Below are 22,344 nucleotides of genomic sequence, written 5' to 3'. Positions count from 1 at the left end.
GTTGGGGGTACTCAGGTGTCTTAGGATGGAATGTGCTGGAAGGGTACTGCCTTGTCTTGCAAGGGTGCTGAGTGAGTGGAAGCTGAAGGCAGACTCTGTGCCCCCCACCGAGAAATTTTGGGGCCCCAGGTCAAGGGCAGAAATGTCAAAGGGAGAATCCTGTGAAGAGGCATCTCTTCTCCTTTGGACGTCTTCAGTGATCTTTCCATTTTTCTGTAAAGTTTTCTGGGAGTTCAATCTATTTGGGCAAAGCTGAAGGTGCTGCGTCCTGCTTGGAGGTGGGGTTGGGTCTGGAGCAGAAGCAGCTGCCCCAACTTAGGTCCTGAAACTCCGCACAGACACCCTGCTGCCTCTTCACATGGGCAGCCCTGGGCAGGGCGCCAAGCGCTGTGTGGGCCTCATTTGCATCCGTCTATCCCAGGATTGATGCACTGACCGATGATTATTAGGACAGTGGTTCTCAGCTGGGCGTGGCTTTATTCCTCCTCCTCCTCCTCCTCTTCCTCCTCCTCCTCCTCCTCCTCTTCCTCCTCCTCCTCCTCCTCCTCTTCCTCCTCCTCCTCTTCCTCCTCCTCCTCTTCCTCCTCCTCCTCTTCCTCCTCCTCCTCCTCCTCTTCCTCCTCCTCCTCCTCCGCACATTTGGCAATGTCTGGAGACAATTTTTGCTCTTGTAACTGCAGGGAAGGGTGCCACTGGTGTCCAGTGCATGGAGGCTGGACTGCTGCCAGATATCCTGCCGTGCACAGGAGGGCCCTGAAACAGGGATCACCTGGCTCAGGGCGTCCATAGTGCCTGGCTTGAAAAACCCTGATATACAGCCCTTCCGCTAAGGGGTGCCCGGGAATAAAAGCTCCCAAGCAATCTTTATAGCACACTGTGAGGTCAGCCAATTGTATCAGGATTATTATTTTTTAAATAATTTATGAACTTCTTCCTCTCCACTGCCTGGCCTGAACTAACATCTAACTAAGTTCATCATATAACCTGCTAAATAAGTTCCATTTATTCTCAGGACTAAGAAGCAAATGTGACTTTCCGTTCACAGTAACCAAGCAAGTTAGGCAGCCGAGATTTCTGTCCAGAGGTAAAGCACTAATGCCCTCTGCTGGAAAAGTTTATAACTGCTGCTTTGTGCGCAGGACAAGAATGAGTTGACGCCTGTTATTCTTTTTTTTTTTAATTTAAAAAATTTTTGAGAGTGAGAGAGTGTGAGAGGGGGAGGGGCTAGAGAGAGAGGGAGACAGAGAATCCAAAGCAGGCTCCAGGCTCTGAGCTGTCAGCACAGAGCCCAACGTGGGGCTCGAGCTCACAAGCTGTGACATCATGACCTGAGCCGAAGTCGGACATTGAACCGACTGAGCCACCCAGGCGCCCCTGATGCCCCTCATTCTAACTGAGCAAGCGTCCGGGGCCACTGACCTTGTTTTGAACTTGTGATTGCCTAAAAGGGTGGGGTTTACATTGGTTTATAGGATCCATTCGTTTCTTATATCATACCCAAAAGTTTAGACATTATTTGATAATGATCAAATATTCCTCATCCTTCTGTATAAGCACAGAATTCACTCATGAAACAGTGTCAGAGTTTAATGATAGAAATAACAGAAGCAGATCCCAGGGTGCTTCTTAAAATTTTTTAAATATTATAGAAAATTTGGAAAAAAAAATAAAATAGAGAAAAGTAAGAAGAAGAGGAAAAATTTTGGCAGTCCCACTTCCAGAAAAAAATTTTTTACATTTTGGAATATTTTCTTCCAGTTCCAGTTTCTAGGAATATAATGACCTTTTATTTATTTTATTTATTTGAAAAAAATTTAATACTTACTTTTTTTTTTTTTTTTTTTTTTTTTTAATTTTTTTTTTTCAACGTTTTTTATTTTTTATTTTTGGGACAGAGAGAGACAGAGCATGAATGGGGGAGGGGCAGAGAGAGAGGGAGACACAGAATCGGAAACAGGCTCCAGGCTCCGAGCCATCAGCCCAGAGCCTGACGCGGGGCTCGAACTCACGGGCCGCGAGATCGTGACCTGGCTGAAGTCGGACGCTTAACCGACTGCGCCACCCAGGCGCCCCAATACTTACTTTTGAGAGAAAGAGATAGAGTGTGAATGGGGGAGGGGCAGTGAGAGAGGGACACACAGAATCCGAAGCAGGCTCCAGGCTGTGAGCTGTCAGCACAGAGCCCAACATGGGGCTTGAACCCATGAACCGTGAGATTATGACCTCAGCCGAAGTCGGAGGTTCAACCAACTGAGCCACCCAGGTGCCCCATAATGACCTTTTAAAAAGTTATTTTTTTTTAAGTTCGTTTATTTTGAGAGAGACAGAGAAAGAGGGAGAGAGCGAGAATCCCAAGCAGGTTCCACGCTGTTAGTACAGAGCCTAATGAGGGACTTGATCCCATGAACTGTGAGATTGTGACCTGAGCTAAGATGAAGAGTCAGATGCTCAACCGACCGAGCCACCCAGGTGCCCCCAGAATTATTTTTATTGTTTGCTTTGCCTAATTGTTACATGCTATAGATACAAATGTGTGTCCTTTTTCCCCCTCTGACTACATCATAACTGTTTCCATGTTATAATGAGCATATATTATTCCTGTGGGGGACATGCAGACATGTCACCTAGATTCCGTTTCTGGGGAAGGATGTGCTGTCCCAACTTCTGCCTTTGGCCGCCACCCTGCAGAGGGTACCTTGGCTATGAGTAGTCACCTGGACCCGGTTCATGCCCTTCCCACCACAGCCTGCACCCAGGGACCAGCAGAGACAGGTGTGATGGTTCCTGCCATTTTGGCCCAGGGGGAAGAACGCTGGTGGCTGTGTTGGCTGTGGAGCTTACCGGGAGGTCGGCTGCCCCTGGACTTCTGCCTCTGCCTGTTCCTGCTTGTCTCCCACAGCTGTTCATCTGAAGGCTCTTCCTGAATACCTGGTGCACACGACATTGCCCTCACAGTCTGCCTCCCACAGAGCATATCCTGGGCGCCTGTGACTATTGTAATTTTTTGAGTGTGGTACTATGTACACGTGTTTAAAAACGGCAACACGGGGCGCCTGGGTGGCTCAGTCGGTTAGGCGGCCGACTTCGGCTCAGGTCATGATCTCGCGGTCCGTGAGTTCTAGCCCCGCGTCGGGCTCTGTGCTGACAGCTCAGAGCCTGGAGCCTGCTTCAGATTCTGTGTCTTCCTCTCTCTGACCCTCCCCTGTTCATGCTCTGTCTCTCCCTGTCTTAAAAATAAATAAACGTTAAAAAAAAAAATTAAAAACGGCAACACATGTGAACAGTACAAAAGGGTATGCAGTGCAAAAGTGAGTCTCTCTCACCCTGACCCCAGTCCCCCTCCCCGCGGGTGTTCTCCCCAGAGGCAAACACCATTATCCGTTTTGAGTGTACCTTTCCAGGGCTGGGCTGTACATATACAAACACAGATACCGTGAGGGTTAATTTTATGTGTCCACCCGGCTGGACCACAGGATGCCCAAGTAGCTGGTTAAACATTAATTCTGGAGGGCGGCTGTGAGGGTTCCGGGAAGACCTCAGCATTTGGATTGGTAGACTGAGTAAAGTGGACTGCCCTCCCCAGATGGGCGGAACTCATCCAATCAGTTGAGGGCGTGAGCGGAACAAAAAGCAGGAGGCAGGGAAGGTTCTCTCACGTCCTGCGTGACTGCAGGAACCCGGACAATCCGTCTTCTCCTGCCCTGAGAAGCTCCTGCTTCAGGCCTTCGGACGTGGCTCTCCGCCCGTGAACTTCATCACCAGCTCTAGGCCTGCCGGCTCTTCGGTTTGCCCACTGCAGACGGTGGGACCCACTCAGATGCCACAAGGGCATGAGCCAGTTCCTCATGATTCATCTCTTTCTAAAGATCTCTGTCTGTCCAACTGTCCTACTCGTTCTGGTTCTCAGAGAACCCTAATGCAGCTGCGTTATCACTGTAAAAAAAAGAGAGAACTTTTTATTTTGAAAATAATTCCAGATTTACCTGAGAGTTTCAAAGATAGTGCGGGGCTCCTTCCAGCAGCTTCCTCCCATGTTCACATCTTACGCCACCACATCCACCACAGCTGGGAAATTAACAGGGGTGTATACTGTCGGCCCAACTACAGATCAAAGCCCGATGACGCCAGTTTTCTACTCCTGTCCTTGTCCTGGACGACGCGGGTTCCACTTTGCACCCACCAGACTTTGTAGCTTTCGTTCTCCCTTCCAGCAGAGGTCCTGGAATGACCACACTTGTGGACTCCAGCCAGTTCTGCTCCTTAGATTCTATTCCAGCATAAATAACACCCTGGCTCACCGTTGTTCATAAAGCTTTTTCTGAATTTCTCGTTCTTTCCTGAGGGTACAGGGGGTGGCCATTTTCTAAAGTTTCATGTCGCACTAAATTTCTCTTACCCCAAGAGCACATCAATGCACCCTTTGCACTGCCCTTTGGTCAGCAGTGATGACCTAAACAGATTCACGCTGCTCCGATGCCCTCTGGCCTCTCCGGACAGCCTTCCACGTGTCCGTGATGTCCGATGTCAGACATATGAGTTTCAATGAATCTCTTGGACACATCCCTCCAGAGGCTTCTGTTCTCCTTCGGTTGGGGCTGGTTCCTCTCCAGGCCTCCTGCCCGGCCGTCACATTGGGACTCCCCTTTGCTGTCATTCTTAGATCTCCCTTGGCCCCTCTCCTAGGTTGGTATCTTAGCCTGGGCTTCCTGTAGAAAGCACTGCCCAAGCCCCAGCTTGGCAAGCAGGTGATTTACTTTGGAAAGTGATCCTGGGAGGAGGGGTAGAGGCATGAAACAGAGGAGGGAAGGTATGAAGTATGTTGTTGTGAGATCAAAGAAAGCACGTATGTTGGTCTCAGCCCTTGTTCCTGGCGCATAGCTCCCGAGACCCTTGTAATTTCCCGAAAACAGCACTAGGAGCGTCTTTTGTTCTAATATTTGGTGTTAGAGCCTGGTTCCTGACACAGAGCTCCTAAATCCCCTGGAATTTCCTGGATGATAGCAGTGTATTTTGTTTGAATGAGGCCACTCTGGGGTTCACTTCAAAATAGTCTGCGGATGGGGGTAGTGAGTATGGGACAGAGCATACAAGATTGGCCATGGATATGTTATCCATCGATAATTGTTATAAAGATATTTTTAATGTTTATTTTTGAGAGAGAGAGAGAGGGGGACACAGAATCTGAAGCAGGCTCCAGGCTCTGAGTTCTCAGCACACAGTCCCATGCAGGGCTCAAACCCACAAACTGTGAGATCATGATCTGAGCCAAAGTCGGACGTTTAACCGACTGAGCCACCTGGGTGCCCTGGTAATTGTTAGAAATCTGGGTAATAATTGTTAAAGCTGAGTACGTGGTAGTGTGTGACACTTTTCTCTCAACTTTTCCATGTGTTTGAGATTGTTCATAATTAAAAACCTTTTTAAAAAGTGCCCTTCCTGGTTAGATTCACATATCTGGTGGTAGGGAAGGTGGAGGAGGGCATGTGGACCTTGACATTGTTGACATGAGTGGTGGGAACTTCAGACGTCTCCAAGTGCTTCCCTATGCCATCATCATGTTAAGACGGTGCACGTGAGGGGAGAAATAAACAGTCCATCAAGGAAACTGGACGCCTGCTTTCAACACTTGCTAGTTCTAGACTTTTCTAAGGCAGACCTGTCATTCATGGTGAGACTGTGTCGCCCCTAAGGACTAAGTCCTGGTGATTATTTCACCCAGAAGGTCTCCATGATTTATTTTAAAAAGAAACAGAATCAAACCTGAAATATGTCTTTAAGGAAATGGAGGAGCATGATGCTGGAGGGTGAGCCATTCATTAAAGCCTGGACATTTGTCTAAGTTCTCTGCACGTGCCCCGGGGTGGCTGTTAACGCAGGAGAGGTATCTCGGTGGGCCTACCTGAGCTCTTTCCTGCTGCAAAGATGGATGGTTTCTAAGTGGAACCTCTTCTCACAGTAACCAGGCATGATATTGAGTAAAATAACGGTCAGAAAGAACATCACCAGGTCCTTAATGAGAAGCAGTTGACAAAAGAATTATTCTAATGTTCATCAAAAAGCCAATAAATGTCAAGGAAGGGACTGGAGAGGAGCAGCTCATAAATTCTTTCTCGAGGGACCTCTGGAGGGGACTTTGGGGACAACACACCTGCTCTGCCTTTTTCCTGAACATTGCTAAAGAAACTTCCAGAGAACTTGGAACATTTATGGGGGCTTACCCTCATCGTTTCGAGGGGACGTCAATAGGGAGGCCATCCCACTCTTGGTCAGAGGATCCTGCTTTTGGTACCAGTACTGGGTAGGTCTGTTCCTCTTCAGTCATGTAGACACCGTGTGTGTGATGTCACAACTTGTGAGGTAACTGAGAACTGAGATCCCTTCCAGCTTGAAAAGTCAAAGCTTTATGCAGATGATCCTATCAAAATGGATTCTCCTCTTGATTCCTATAATCGACGTTGCCAGTGGGGCTCATTCAGCAGCCTCTCCCATTGCTTCATTGTAACATGTGTTCTGTTGCTAAATCTTGGTCTCACTTTTTTGTTAGGGGAAGGGGACGCTCACTGAGAGGCCAGTGTCAATCTGCCTCTTGACTTAGTTCAGTATTCTCCCAAAGGCAGACCCCGAGTCAAGGACTTACGTGAAGGTTGTTTATTTGGAAAGTGATGGCAGGATCCCAAGTGAGGGTGTGGGACAAGGGAAGGCAGGGAAGGAGAGAGCTGGTAAAGTCTTCGTGAACCGACGGGTCGGTGCTGTGGATGATGGGGTTCAGCCCTGCCGGGCCCTTTTGAGAACACACAGACCCATATCTCAGTGTTGTTTCCTCAGTCAACCGGGGGGGGGGGTGGCATTTATCCATAGGCTCCTGTCTCCTGCTGCTCCAGGGGTGTCCCTGGTTGTCCTGCTGAAGGCCGAGCTAGCTGGTGGAATGCCAAAAATCACTCCCAAAGAGGCAGAGAGAAGTGCCTGAGGGTGTGTCTTAGCTCAGGCCGCTATAACAAAATACCACAGACTGGGGGGCCTAGGGGAAGAGATTTATTTCCTCACAGTTCTGGGGGCTGACAGTCCACAATCAGGTGTCGGCAGGTTTGGTTTCTCTGGAGGTCTCTATCTGCTGCTGGCGGGTGACTGCCTTCTTGCTGTATCTACGTATGGCTTTTCCTCTGCACGTGCACATCCCTGGTATGTCTCTCTCCTCTCCTAAGGACACTGGTCTTATGGGAGTAGGGTTCCATCCTGGCGACCTCCTTTAACCTTACTCTTCAGAGGCCCTTCCTCCAAATGCAGTCGCGTTGGGGAGCAGGCCTTCAACGGAGGAAGTTGGTGGGAACAGAATTCAGTCCATGACAGGGGGAAGCGCTTACCTGTGGAAACTGCCCACTGCACCTGCAGGCGTAATGGGGGTGGGACAGGGGGATATGGAGTTATGGGGTAAGTGGTCAACAGTATTGCTACGCATACATTAATTGAACCCTCCTAACCAGTTAGGAGGTGGGTGTTACTGTCACCCCTCATAACCACCAAGACCTTCAGACTCAAAGAGGTTGAACAGCTAGTGATAGGGGTGAGCTCAGAGGTAACTCATCTCTCTGATTCTTGTCCCGTGATAACTGTTTCGTACTTGAATGCTAACATGTTCATGATTTAGACTAAGTTCACGGAGGGTCGCAATTGTCTTATGCTTAGAACAAAACAAACCCATCCCATAGTGCCTAGCATAGGGCTTTGCAATTAAGTAGACACTTCATAAATACAAGCATTGATGTTTTAAAAATCACCTCTTGCCTATTTCTTTTGGAAATAGATCCAGAAAAAAAAGAAAATCAATGCAACTAAAAGGAAGTTAAATCTGTTTTCATGGGAACGTGGTAACCTTGGGGAGACTGGTCACACCCACACTGAGGAGGGGTGTGATGGTCCTTGTGTGGGGAGGGGGAGGGGCACAACCATTGAGCCTGGCAACTGTCCACCCCCATTGGAATGGGGAGGGGTTGCTGATACAGGAACTGAGGGGCCTTGGGAAACGTCATTGGTAAAAACTGGACAGACTGGCTATCTTAAAGGATAATTATCAAATGATCACAGTAAAAACTTCGACGACAGTAACAAATGAGACGATTTTGGCTTAAGGTTCAAATCAGCATATTAACCAATCTGATAGATTCTATCAAGTGCCCATCTATTAGATATCTTCACCCCTTGCCAACCAACCACATATGGTATATGCCTCTCTGGAATGTTTTATCACCAGAAGTGTTAGCATTTGGAGACTAAAACATGCTTCAGCAATGCCTTTAAAGAAAGAAAACAGGCTTTACAGAACCCCTGGGACTGACTGCATCGAAGCAGAGCAACACGACGCCCGAGTACCGACCTACATTTACACAGAGATGCTCACCGGCTTTGCCGGATCTACAAAGAAAACAGTGATTTAGTTCGTGTTCTGCTCAGTTATTTCACTTCCCAAAACTGATGGAGAAAATGTGAACTGAGGATTTTTTAAAAGCCCGTCTGTATCATGTAGCCTGTGCGGGGGAACTGTACCCCTGGTACATTTAACTGGACCTAGCGGATCTTCCCGAAGGCCTGCTCTGTGCTGAGCAGTGCCTAGCCTCTGAGGATCCAAATGCCCAGTAAAGACTAACTGTGCTCCTGCAGGAATGCACACCTTTGCGGGGGAGGTGGGGGGGGAGGGTGGAGTAGGGAGGCGGGGGGGTTGGAGAGGGAGGGACACTCGACTAGGAATGAACAAGAAATAATTTAGGGGTGCCTGGGTGGCTCAATCGGTTAAGTGTCCAGCTTCAGCTCAGGTCACGATCTCACAATTTGTGGGTTCGAGCCCCACATGGGGCTCTGTGCTGACAGCTCAGAGCCTGGAGCCTGCCTTGGATTGTGGCTCCCTCTCTCTCTGCCCCTCCCCCACTCATGCACTCGAGCTCTCAAAAATAAACATTAAAAAAAAAAAGAAGAAGAAATAATTTAACGTGGTTCCCACCCCACAGAAGTTATCTGCTGAGTGATGCAGTGTAGTGGGGGCAGTAAAAGAGGGGGCAGGAGAGTCGCATGGTGTGGCAGTCACAAGCCCGTGGCCCCACAACTGGACCCGCTGCGTTTCACAACCCAGGTGCCCTGTACGGGACACATGATGCAGAGAGGTCTTTGAGATTCTCAGACCACATTTCCTTAATCAGTTTTACAAAGTGGAAGTTTTGACCAGAACCTGCCCCTTCCTAGCTGGGTGATAGTGGGCAAGTCACTTAATAACTTCGTATTTTGGTTTCTTGTCTGTCCAACGGCATTCATAAGGCCTACTTCCTAGAGATTTTTGTGAGGATTCATGTGCTAACATCTGCAAAATGCTTAAGACGGTGCCTGGTGCAGAGCAATCACTACGTAAATTTAAGTGTTGATGGGCTCTAGATGGCATTCCCCTCAGGCTGATACATTTTTTTTCTTTTTCTGAATTTCTAGAAGTTTCTAAAACTGGCAATTATCATGTTTTGGTTAGGTGAATATTGAAAACAAACAACATAAAAAAGAAAGCGGTCTTAAATGTGAAAAAAAAATGTGCAAATTGGTTTTAGAGTCTGTGCTTAAACATCCCTGGTCGTGACAGGGAGACCCGAAGGGACTGTAAATCACTAAGGATGTCAGAAGACTGCCACACGGGGAGTATAAACCTCATAACGCTGGATTTGCCAACCCACACCTTCCTTCCCTCGCTCCCCCTTTCCATATGGAAGGGCCACCTCCCCTACACCAGGGAACCAGAGGGGGCTGGGCCAGCTCATCCAGGAGACCCTGTAGGCACAGAATAGGTAGCCTGCCAGCTTTCCATGGGCCTCTCTTTGGGACCTGAAAAATAAACTTGGGGCTCCAAAATATAAAAGAGAAACCCTTGCAAGATCAAAATTTAATATTTTATTAGCTGTAACACATCAACTTCAAGAATGTTTAACTTCCAGAATCTTGATGACTGCCAAGAAATAATCATCGTTAGTCAAATATTTAAAAATAATTTATAAAGCAAATCATTTAGCTCCTTTCCCTAAATAGAAGCATTATATTTAGTGTGGAATATGGATATATTTCAGATTTTTTTTTTAATGTTTATTTTATTTTTGAGAACAAGCACGTGAGCAGGGGAGGGGTGGAGAGAGAGGGACACAGAGGATCGGAAGCAGGCTCTGAGCTGACAGCAGAGAGCCCAATGCGGGGCTCGAATTCATGAACCATGAGATCACGACCTGAGCCGTAGTTCAGATGCGTAACTGAGCCACCCAGGCGCCCCTATTTCTGATGTTTAATGTGATATGGGGTGGGGCTCCCAAAGGCATGAGCACCGAGGGCCTACAAAGGCCCGAAAACCTGCCTGCCTGGATGGTTTCGAGAGGCTCCTGGAAGAGGCTGTTGACATCCCTCTCGGAGCCAGCGGTGACTGCCCGGAACTTCACCACAGCACCTGCACTGCTTTGACCCTTAAAATACAGATACAGCTGGAGACAGATGGGTCACCTCCACCTGCGTGCAGTCAGCTCATACATTTTACTGCGCAGCAGAATCACTTGGAAACCCCCTTTTTTTTTCTTTTAATACATATTTTTGGGCCCCAGGAGTCTGCATTTGTGATTCAGTAGCTCTGATGAGGAGCCCGGGAATCTGCATTTGAAGACCCAGGTCATCCACAGGCCACACTTTGGAAACGCGACTCTTAGTGCCATGGGTTTTCAGAAGGAGAAGAAAGTGGAGGGCGGGGCTGGCTGAATAAGGCACCCAGACAAAATTCAGGGTAAGAGCCAATTTTGGGGAGATGTGCCTCAGGGCGGGTCTTCCTAGTTGACCACATCTTCAGAAGGTTTGGATGTGGCCCCCACAGCTCTGAATATCTGTAATGGAGTTGTTGGTCTCAGATGTGCTCAGGTGTTTCCAGTGTGTACTACTCCTCCAGGTAAAATGCCCATCTTCTCCATTTGAAAAAGAGCATTTTCTTTGAGCAAAAGCGGCCTGTTTCAAATTTCGTAGCGAGTTCCCAAATCCCGGCATTGTAGAATCCGGAATGTCACAAGGAAGAGGACAAGAGTGTCCGATGGTGTCATTGTTACAGACACGCCCTCTTGAGCGGCGAAAGCAGTTTTGTCACCTGCACCTGCAACACGGCTACTTCCGTGGCAGACCTGGGGCCAGGATGCTGTTTGCGTTCAGATCCCTCCTTTTCCCATATCTCCTCCTGGAAGCGAAACTGCGTTGCCTTGGCTGTGGCATTTCCGACTGGTGGTCAGTGTGTGCGGGCTGGAACAGGAACCTTTCCAGGATGTCGGGAGGAACACAGTGCGGTGGTCAGGCGCACGGCCTTCAGAAGCCCACGGACCCAAAGCCACACACGGGCCTGACTTTGGCAAATGCCAGAACTTCCCAGAGCCTCCTGCACACCAGGGGGCTGGTAAGAACTGCCTCACTGGGCTGCTCGCAGGAACTGAGGAATTGAGGCTCATGAAATCAGCACTGGTTCCCGAACGGCAGCTACCCCGAGTTCCCTGGAGTAGAGCAAACGGTGTCCCTCCTGTGCTTGTATTCTCTGGGGCTCAAGCCGGCCTCTGGAGTGCTCGCTCACCCCGAGCTGGAGTGGATACCGGTTCACGTGCCTGAACTGTAGGGACACGGTTGGCTGGGCTGAGCCCAGCAGGGCTCCCCGAGAAGTGCGCGGTACAGAGGGAAAGACGACACACACTAGGCTTTCCAAAAGCGAACATCGTGTGTGGCTATCAGAACAATCTCATTCAGCGTCCCAGTGGAGGGAAGCAGAGATGCAAACTAACCCCGGGTTTAGATTTTCCTGGGGATGAATTCTATGACTTCAGAGGGTGGGGGCAGATCTTCCTTCTGGGTTATTTTCTCCACAGGCGAGTGTTAAGATCTATAGCTGGTCCCTGCGTGCACTGGGAAGCCAGCCGAGAGCCCCGGGGATCTCACAGTTTTGGAGGATGGTGCACGTTCATACAGACCCTGGAAACTTAACTTTGGATTTGCATTGGCCAGACGGGGGTGTGAGGGGAGGCCTTGTCACTTTCTCTGAGGCCCGGAACCTTTCTCACACCCTGTCCCCTACACTGTGTGATCCAGTAACTGTGAAATAATGACTTCCACGGCAGGCCACCTGGGCAGGAAGGTAGCGGAGGGGCCCCGTCGACAGCCCTGTTTCTGAGCAGACGGTGACAGCCCGGTCCTTCGCACAATCTAGTCCAGAACTTCAGCCAGCTCTGTATTAGCTTCGTAGGGAAAACTCCATCAGGGGTCTGCCAAAATTCGCAGCTGATGTCTGTTGTGCACGGGCAAGTTGCACAGCAGGGAGTGTGTGGCCCGTTCCCTTGCTTCGGAAGGCTGCCGTGGGGCAGGGAAGTCCTCTCCCTGGCCGGCCTCACACCAGCCCTGGCGCTCCGCAGGAGGTGGCGCGGCCAGAGGGAAAGGGCCTCCGGTGTTGCTTCAGGCAGGCAGAGTCTGGAACCCTCACCCTACCCCGTGTCCACTGTCTGACCTGGCACGAAGCGGGCCTTGACAACACATCTGTGGGACGGGAATAACTAGCACCTGCTCTACTGGGTTCCGAACGAAGACGGAACACGAGTGTGCGGATGGCACTTAGCACCTCCCAGGCGGCCAGGACGCGGGGACCTCTGCTCATGAGGACCATCTTACTAACAAGTTCCTCCTTTCTAAGAAAACGCTTTTTTTTTTTTTTTTTAACCTTTCTAAACTCAGGCAAAGCAAAAACAAAAATGTCAATCTCAGTAGGAATCTGTGAAAGCGTGAGGGGGCATCCTTCCCAACACACTCGAGCCTGAATGAGAGCCTCGGGTTTGAGCCACATGGTTCTCTATTTCTGTCACAGCACCGACCGCGTTTATGGCCACCTTCCACTCCTAGGGAAGATAAGTTGGCTTTTTAAAAAAGATAAGATCCTTGGTAAAAGCTTGAGGACAAGAGACTTAGAGCGTTTCTTAGGCGGTGTTGGACCAGAAGCCAGAAAAGAAATACGTTTAGGTCCTAATTCGAATGCTCAGCTGGGGGGCTCGAACGCCTGGGGCTGGTTTTATTGCCTACCAGAGGCTGGGCAGGGTTTGGAAACGTGTCCAGAGCAGGTGTTGTCTGGTGGGCAGGCCATGTGCTCCGCATCTCCCCGGGGTCTTTATCCCCAGCTCTAGCGCAGGACCCTGGTTTCAGGGTGTTGGATAGCCAGGACGCGCGCTCCAGGAACACCAGGCCTCTGACGTACGCCCACGAGTGTGGGCACCCAAAGAAAGAGGTCAGGGATTTTTTTTTTTTTCTTTTCTCAGACGGCTTACAGTCTGGTTGGGAAGATAAAATTACCAGTCTCTCTAAATATGTAATCTTTCTAAATCATAGAAGATTAGTTCAAAGCCATAGGCGTGATTATTTCTCAGTGGAATCAAGAAGGTTTTCAGCGTGGAGAATCTTGGGGAGATTTGAAATGTCTCGCTGCTCTCGGGCGGACAGAAGGGCCTCCGCCTCAGGGGACGCTTCTGGAAGCGGAATTAGGTTGGCATCCTTCTTTCACGCCTCGCGTGTCCTCGCCTTCCCCCGCATCCGGTGACCCCTCACCTGTGGTCCCCGTGAAGGAGTATGTCAAGTACGAGCTTTCCGCCAGAGCTGGCCGGCACAGGTCCCAACCTCCGCTCCATTCGATTCCCCACCGCATCCCTTCCCCCGCGGAATCACGGCTTTTCACACAGACCACAAGCGACAAAACCATTATAAGATACAGCGGGCTGTCTCTTCTACGGTCACCAGGCAGCAGCGGTGTCTGGGCCTCAGAAGGTGGGGGGTGGGGGGTGCAGGACTCCTCCTCCGTTTCACTTACTGTGACCAGATGGGTTTTCTCTTCTGGATGAAGGCCTTGATCCCCTCCTGCCCATCCCTCAGGGCCACGTTGTCCACCATGGTCTGGGAGGTGAGGTAGTAGGCTGTTCTAAGGTCCTGGGGCAGCTGCTTGTAGAAGGTGGCCTTGCCCAAAGACACCACAGGACGGCTCAAGGAGGCAATCTTCTTTGCGATTCTCATGGTCTCTTCCTCCAGCCGCTCTTCTGGCACTACTTTGCTGAGCAGCCCGTGCAGCAAGGCCTCCTGAGCGGAAATGGGCTCCCCAGTAAAAAGCATTTCTAAGGCAACCTGAGGGAGGAGACGTGTGCGTTATTAAGGCACGCTGCTTGTGACCCTCTCCGTCCCACCCTACTTCCCTACAACCTCAGCCCCGTTTTCTGCTTCCTCAAATCACACGTGGTCCATAGACCTGACGTCTGCCAGGTCACCCAGCATCTTTCCGGGAGCAAGGAGAATACAGGTGCCCGGGAAAGGGGGGGACTCTCCGTGTTTTCTTGCTCCTTCCCTAGATTGGATCTCCCAGCCCCTGGCGAGCCAGGAGCTTCCCTCTGCCTCGTTCAAGGGCCAGGCATGGGGCAGCGGCCACATTTGATGCGAGGAAGGTGACACTACTGAACCGGTGAGGCCCAGGCTTCCCACAGACCAACGTGGTGGCTGCTTTCCAGAAGGAGAAAGATGTTCAGGGATCCTTCACCTTGGTCTGATTGAAAGAGCAGCCTCCCAAAACCACAGCAGGAGGGATGGAAAGGGGACACCTTCCAGGGCAGGGGTGCAAGAGCCTTGTGTGAGGCGGCTTTTACCAATAGGTGAGGCCCCCCGCACTGGCAAGACGCCCCTTCCTCCCTGGAGCCGCCGCCCGCCCCCCCCCCCCCCTTCCCGGAAAAAGGGACCTAAGCTCCTACTCTCTGTGGCTTCCTCCCTTCTGCAGCCTGCTGCTATTGTGCCTGACAAAGCCTGGCCTCTTGAAATTCAAATTGACCATTTAAAAGAGGGTTTTACGAAGGCAGGGAGGTGCCTCTTCTGTCCCTCCCCCTCTCACTCCCCCGAGGCCCTGCTATTTCTTGAACCTGCCAGGCGTGCTGTCACCTCAGGGTGCGGTTCCCTTGGCCTGCAGTGCTCTGTCCTCACGTATCCTTACGACTGGTGCCCTCGTCCCCTTCGGGCCTCTGCTCACATGACATCTCGTCCAGCAGGTCCCCCATGACCATGCTGTCGAAACTGCAAATCAGACCCCAGCACCAACCCCCTTTCCGGCTGTATTTTTATCCTTTGTACTTCTGCTATCTAACACACTATACATTTGACACATTTGTTTATTGTATTATCTCCTTTCCTAGCGTGGAAACTCCACCAGGTGAGAGTTTTTTGTGTTTTTTTTTTAATGTTTGTTTATTTTTGAGAGAGAGACAGAGCGTGAGTAGGGGAGGGGCAGAGAGAGAGAGGGAGACACAGAATCTGAAACAGCTCCAGGCTCCGAGCTGTCAGCACAGAGCCCGACGCAGGGCTCAAACTCACCAACTGTGAGTGAGATCATGACCTGAGCCGGACGCCCAACAGACTGAGCCACCCAAGTGCCCCTGAGGTTTTTGTTTTGTTTTGTTTTGTTTTTAGCTGCTCTGTTTATTTCTGTACTGCCAGCACCAGAAAGGGCACTTTGCATCTAGTAGGCAGCTTACTAAATATTTGCTGATGAGTGATTTGAGGGATGGATGGATGAAGGCAGACGGCACAGCAGACATGATGTTCCAATTCTTTTAGAGGTTTGGCCAGAGGTGACCCAGCTCCCACCTGGCTTTTTTGCTCGGGCTGCTGAGTCTCGGAGCCGGCCTGCCATGGCGTGGGAAAGTCTAGGACATACGAGAGGCCATGCGAAGTGTTCCAGTGACCTGCCCGGCTGGGGCCCCTGCGGCAAGGCAGCCTAACAGCCAATTGGATGACCGCCCCCAGCTGTCACTCTCCCCTGGAGTCAGTTCGTCCCAGCTGAGGCCACACACATTGCAGAGCAGAGATAAGCTTCCTCACTGAGCCCTGTCCAGATTGCAGATTCATGAGCTCGACAAATCACTGTTGTTGCTTTGAGCCACTAAGTTATGGGTGGTTCACGGTGCAGTAATAGGAGATATAAATTTGGGAGTCGTTAGCATTTAGATCATGCTACTGACTAGGTTTTTCAACCTTGGTGCCATTGTATATTTTGGGCCAGATAACATGTTGTTATGTGGGGCTGTCCTGCGCACGGTGGGATGTTTAGAGCATCCCCGCTCTCTGTCTGCTAGGTGCGGTAGTTACAGGTCCCACCCCAACAACTGTGACAATCAAACATGTCTCCAGGCACCAGCAAATGTCCCCTGGAGCCAATACCGCTCCCAGCTTACAGCCACCGATTTAGAAGGTTTTGGAAATCAGGACACTGGATTGTATCAGTGAGGGATGGAACTTTGATAAGGGAGGAGGGGTCACAAGGCTGGCTTTGAGGACTCCTGCCTACGGGTACAAGTGGAATACACTCTGGACTGGCAGTCGGGGGCAAGTGGTGCCAGGCCCCGATTTCCCTAACTCTTTAGGGGATGGACTAGATCGCAGCGCTGTCCAGTTTGGGGAATGCAATGCTCCACGTTGGAGGCAGCAGGAAGGCGAGGCCTGTGGGTCGCTCCGGAGACCATGTGTTGGTTGACCGGGAACAACGTCATCGCTCCAAAGTGGGTTTGAAGCCCTGATTGAACATGGAGCTGAGAACCAGGTCCTGCTGATTAAGGGCTGCCGCTAAGACCCAGCCGAAGACGCCCAGTGAGTCACCCGAAAGGGCCGGGACGGTGTCCGGTCTGTCTGTGCCTGAGAAGCGCGTGTCAGTGGGGACCCAGGTCAGAAGCCAGGTGAAGGCGGCGCCTTCCAGCCTGTCGTTCCCTCCGTTCGTGTGGGCGGCTCTCCAGAATTCCATGCGGACCACAGACCAGAAAGCGGCCAGTCCCGAAAACAACCTTAAAAACCAAATGCACCGAAGACAAGCCCATCACTCCCTTCCCAACTTGCAACAGTCAAGACCTCACGTGACTTTCCAAGAGTAGTTAGGAATGGCAGCAGAGTCGGGAGGAGGCCATCCCACAGTCAAAGCAGCGGGTGCTCCCGCGGCCGGCTCAGCAGACCGGCATTGACTCGTCCAGTGCAGTCAGCACCTGCCGTCTGAGCTCATGATCTGTCCGCGGGACAGTCCCCTTGGGAACGCCTTCTTCGGCATCTCTGTTGCCCTCACGTCCTTCTCTCTTTCTCTTCCTGAGCCTCCTTGTCTCCGTCCTCCTTCCCCTGCTTCCATCACACGCCCGCAAAGCGCCCGTCCGGCTCAGGAGCTGCCGCTGCACAGGACCCGAGTGCTGCAAGAAGTTCTCAAGGCGAGTCCTTCAGAGTCCAAGCTCCTGCAGGCCAGGGCACAGGCCAGGGAGCGGGCAGCGGCCTTGTCCCACTTGCTGAACGTGGCTCCTCCCGAGGACCCCGGCCTCCCGGATCGCCTCTCATCCCCGGCCCCTACCCCCTGGGCACAGATGGCTCAGAGATGCAGGACGGACAGCTGCCCAATGAGTGCAGGGCACACTGTCACAGCCAGTGCAACAGGGGTGCCAGGGAAATGGTCCATCTGATGCAGACATAAAGCAGGGGGGTTAACTGTGAGGGTTTTGCTTGCTCAAGGGGCCTGGCATGAGTTTGTGTTTAATGAGGATGGTAACCGGGTTCCGCAAAGGAGGAACCCAAAGCAGAGCACGACTTTTTCTTGTATATTCACTCACTTTCTTGTATATTCACCCAGAGTAGTGCCAGGCACTGAATCGCATCGCCCCAAAATGCCGGTGTTGAAGCCCTAAGCTTCGATGTAAGTGTATTTGGAGATGGGGCTTTTAGGGTGGCAGTTAAGGTTAAATGAGGTCAGAGAGTGAGGCCCTGATTTACTAGGATTGGTGGCCTTAGAAGTTAGAGACCTCTGTCTCTGTGTCTGTCTCTCCCTGCCGTATGAGGATGTAGTAGGAAGGTGGCCAGGAATCAAATCTGCCGGCATCTTAAGCTGAGACTCCCAGCCTCGAAAACTGAGAAAATAGATTTCTGTCGTTTAAGCCGCTCAGTCACGGGTATGCACTACGGCAGCCGCAGACGACTAACCCACGCCCAGGAAGAGTCTGGGTGTTTGTAACGTCTTAATTCTGGAGCACCTCCAAAATCACCCAGTCCCTGAACTGAATCACTCTGGGAGAAAACGGAGTCCTCACCCCTGGGGATGTGTGAATGGGGGCGGGGGCCTGTCAGTCACAGGCGGTTCTGCCCACAGGAGAATAAATGACCTCTTACGTTCCCTTGTAGACAAACAGTTCCTGACGTTATTTCAGGATCTCCACTCATAAACAAAGAGGAAGTGACCTTGAGCTACAACATGAAGCATTTTAATTGGACAGAAAAGATATTTCCCTTCCCCTTTCAGTCAGTGAGTCAGTCAGCCAAGCAGAGAAAGACACAGATAGACGGTCAGAACACCCTTGAGAGACAGAACTTACAGCTATCTGAAGAGACCGCTACTAAGTCCTGGGCTCTGTTCCTGGCACACCCAGAAATAAAATGGGGCACACACCATCCCGGCCTCTCCTCCTGCCTGCTATGTAGCGGGTGTGAGAACCGCCCGATTCAGAAATCACCTCACGTGGAAATATTTTCGAAGACACGAGGCACTCCTCTTTCTGGGATACTCTAAATGGGGCCTTGCCTGCAGATAGGTGAAGGGACCACACCCCCCGGACCAGTCCCTGCGACTCTTGGATTCATCACCGCTTACTGTTGGCACAAACTTCTTTCATCGCTTATACAGATTCACTAACGATTTTTTAAAAATCCAAATTGTTAAATGGTGGGAGGTTTACTCATGTCCCGCCTTCACATAAAGTGACCGACTCTCCTGTGAAGAGGGATAATGAGGGGTCACCAGGGGGCGTGGCGCACCGAGTCTTGGGAACGCGGTTCGGGTGGCCTCTGCTTGGTCACGGGTTTGCAGTCGGTGGCACACGGGCTCCGCTTCTCAATCTCCTCTCAAACCCAGGCAGCAGCACAGACACGTCAACTCCCAGGAACACCAGTTTTTAAAAGCAAAGAAGTCAAGAGAAAAGGCGAAGGACCGGGATGGTGGCGAGGAGGCTGGCTGAGTGGCTTTGTCCCCGTGAGTCACAGACGCATCCGACTAGGTGTGGGTGGAGAGCAGGCCCACGGCTCTTAGTGATGGAGGCAAACCACTGGCCTGGGTCAGCCCAGAGACTGGCACGCCGGCGTCACCCTGGACCAGGAGGAGCACACTCTCCCTCCCGCTGCCACTGCCCTAGAGACCAGGAAGGTCTTTCATCCCAGAAGACCAGGAAGGTCTTAACGCGATTAACACCACTCGCTGGGAGTGAGGTCAGTAGCCAGAGGTCTTGGCTTCCTAACTCAGCCCTGCCTGGTCCATCCTCTCCTTTGGGCCTCAGTGTCCTTATCTGCCTATTGGGGTAATACTGTTAGCATGTATTGATTTATAGGGATTTTACCCAGGCAGGTTGGGTAACAGAAGTGGTATTCTCTAAGGAAAAGAAAGTCTGTTTATTTTCTAGCTAATCAGCCAATCTTTGCTTATGATTGAAGTGACTCTGTTGGGCCCCCAGAACTTTAGATGAGAGAGGAGACACATTCTGTTATCCTTGTCTCTTGTCAATTCAAGCTGCCTTTTAGGATGGCACATCTTGGGTCACCCTAGCAAGCTGGTGGTTTAATACCTCCTCTTCCTGGGGAACTTGCATTAAAAACAACAACAAGCACTTGAGGCCAAAGCTAATCTCAGAAGCAGCAGGACTTGGGTCTGGAGCTGGTCCCCCAAGGTCCATTCCCAGATCGGCCACTTAATAACCACAGGACCTTAGGATGCAACATAAGCCCTCTGAGTCTGTTTCCTCATCTGAAAATGGGAAGAAGCCTTCCATCCTCCTGTGGAATTATGAAGATTAGAGACAGTAAGTGTAAAGCTTATGCTACAGTGCCAGGCACTCAGCGGGCGCCTAATAAATGCACTGACCACTATTAATATGCCCATCCCAACTGTAGGTTTGTATGAATCTCTAATTGGCTTTTAGGTATCACAGCCCTGAAAGGGGGTGGCTCTTGAAAGCAGAGGGCTCTTTGGGTGGCCCAAGTCACATCTGTGACAAGAACCGGCCTGCAGCTCTCAGCATTATGGGCTGGCAATGCAGAGAGAACTCAGAGGAGAAGGGAGCTGACAGAGGGTCACAGGGCTAGTATAATTTCAGGTAAGGCCCTGACACCCCCCCCCCCCCCACAAGCCCTCCTGTAAATTGTGGCGGTTAAACTACATTTTCTCAAAGGCGCCAAGGCCGATGGCTGTGCAAATCCTTGTTAAAGTGCAGATTCTGATGAGGTCTGTCTGGGGCAGGCCTGAGACCCCGCATCTCTCAGGCCCTCTGGTGGTCTTCATACCAGGCTGATAGCAAGGCATTAACACTCTTTCTGGCTTGGAAGTTCTGCTCTGATCTAATTAGACGATTAGGAAATCAGATTCCACAGATACAGCAAGTTACCCCAGAAAAATAGGAGGACGCAAGCGTTTCCACCAGAGAAGTGCCTGGCGGGGGGAGAGGGGGTTCGGATCTTTCCTCTGCTCTCCTGTGATAGCAACTGCCGGAGGCACCCGCCGCGCTTTTCTGAACGAGGCCAGCTCTGGGGAAGGGAGCAGCTGCACCAAGCAGGTTGTTTATATGGTGCAATGAAGATGCATTATTTAACTCCTGCCAGAGGAGAGAAACGTTTTACAAACGTAGGAAATTATTCATGCCCGGCCTCTGTCTGGCTCGAACACAAGGGCTGCGTTCCATCATTTCTGCTCCCAGCGGACAAACCGCAGCCCTGCATTTTCGGGCACAGCCGAGCAGTTTCCCACAGCGACCAGCAGAGGGCACTGGTGACCCACACACGCGGCCCTCGCGGTGCGGAAAAGGGTAGAGCTTCCCTGCCAGGCCGGTTTGCAAAAAACGCTTGTTTCCCTGTGGACACGTAGCGGGGACGTGTGCCCACCACCCGCGACAGCCTACGGCCCGGGTATGGATGTGTCCGTAGGGGCGCACTCAAGCATCGACGACAGGGACGAAGGACGGTTTTTGGTTAGGTTTGGATTTTTATGGATTCCTAGTTGCCTCCGAAAGGGGGACAGCGCAGGTGAGACCTGCAGATCCAGAATCCTGGCAAAGGCCCTAAGGTCTGACCGACTTTTCTTCCTACTAAATTCCCTTTATCGGTACTGTGACTCCAGCTCATTAGTGTTGGCCCCAAGCCATGTATCTGCTTCAGGCCTCCATGTCGTGATGAACCCGATGGGGCAGGGACGTCTACTGACAGCTCTTAACCACTTTCAGACTGCTGACGAGGAAGAAACTCAGGGGGTCAGATCACAAGGAGCACAGATCAGGGAGCTGAGTGGGACAGTTTCGGAGCCTCTGCCCTCATCTTCTGAGCAGGCCTGGGCCTTCCCAAAACTGTCTCTGGGAGGTAAAAGCTATTTTGGTTTCTTGCCTCCTGGAAACTTAAAGCCTGTACTTATCACGTTTTTCTTTTCTCAAAAACTAATTTAAAACTGAGCAAATATGATACAATGTTTAAGTTTTCAGGACTGAGGTATAAGCCTTGATTTGAAAAGTTTACTTGTGGTGGGGGCTCCTGGGTGGCTCAGTCAGCTGAACAGCAGACTCTTGATTTCAGCTTAGGACATGATCCCAGGGCTGTGGGACTGAACCCCACGTCGGGCTCTGCGTTGAGTGTGGAGTCTGCTTAAGATTCTTTCTCCCTCTCCCTGTCTTGTGTTCATGCTCTCTCTCTCTAAAATAAATAAAATGGGGGTCGGGGGAAATCCCAGCCTTTAAATTAAAGACTGAATTTTTTTAAAAAATGAGAAGTTTGTGTTAAGAAAGAATGGATTCTTATCCTGGCAGTGTGGCTGACACAAAGGCTTAAATGCCTCACTGTGGACCCTTCTAGAACATGAGGTGTTAAAGAGATAAAAAGTTGCAGGTAGGGTAATCAGTACAATGGCCTTTTACTATGCACCAGCCTCATGATTTGATTTGCACAACTGTAAGGGAGCTTATCAACGAGCTCTGATGAGATATTTGAAACACACTTTAACGCACTGGCACAGAGTAGGGGCTTAAGAAGTATTTGCTGAATTACTGTATGTGTACATCGAAGCAATTTATGTTCCCTGCCTGCTGTGGTATATGACTTTGCCCCCCTTCCCCCCTTTTTTTTTCCAAATTAAAAAAAAAATTTTATTTATTTTTCAGGGAGAGGGAGAGGGAGAGAGAGAGCGCGAAAGAGAGAGCAGGGGAGGGGCAGAGCGAGAGGGAGACACAGAATCCGAAGCAGGCTCCAGGCTCTGAGCTGTCAGCA

At 50.8% G+C, this 22,344-nt stretch overlaps 1 protein-coding gene across 4 annotated transcripts in view; it reads right to left on the bottom strand.

Annotated features, from left to right (window-relative positions):
* Positions 1 to 3,217: 3,217 nt before the first annotated feature.
* Positions 3,218 to 22,344, bottom strand: part of ECHDC3 (enoyl-CoA hydratase domain containing 3) — a 31,790-nt gene continuing 12,663 nt past the window's right edge. The window contains exons 5-6 of one of the 4 annotated variants that reach the window (XM_042944856.1): positions 13,874 to 14,181; positions 3,218 to 3,933 (exon numbers count right to left, since the gene is read on the bottom strand). In XM_042944856.1, coding sequence (XP_042800790.1) covers positions 3,888 to 3,933; positions 13,874 to 14,181 — 354 coding nt within the window. In that variant the 3' untranslated portion in view covers positions 3,218 to 3,887. Of the gene's footprint in view, positions 3,934 to 6,841; positions 7,384 to 9,906; positions 9,974 to 10,221; positions 13,624 to 13,873; positions 14,182 to 22,344 lie in introns of those variants that run through there. The other 3 variants (XM_042944855.1, XM_042944857.1, XM_042944858.1) reach the window with 3 other exon arrangements.

Source organism: Panthera leo, chromosome B4, assembly GCF_018350215.1.
Source record: "Panthera leo isolate Ple1 chromosome B4, P.leo_Ple1_pat1.1, whole genome shotgun sequence".
Taxonomy (NCBI): Eukaryota; Metazoa; Chordata; class Mammalia; order Carnivora; family Felidae; genus Panthera; species Panthera leo.
The sequence above is the reverse complement of the archived record's forward strand: the minus strand, read 5'-3'. Positions and strand labels throughout refer to the sequence as shown.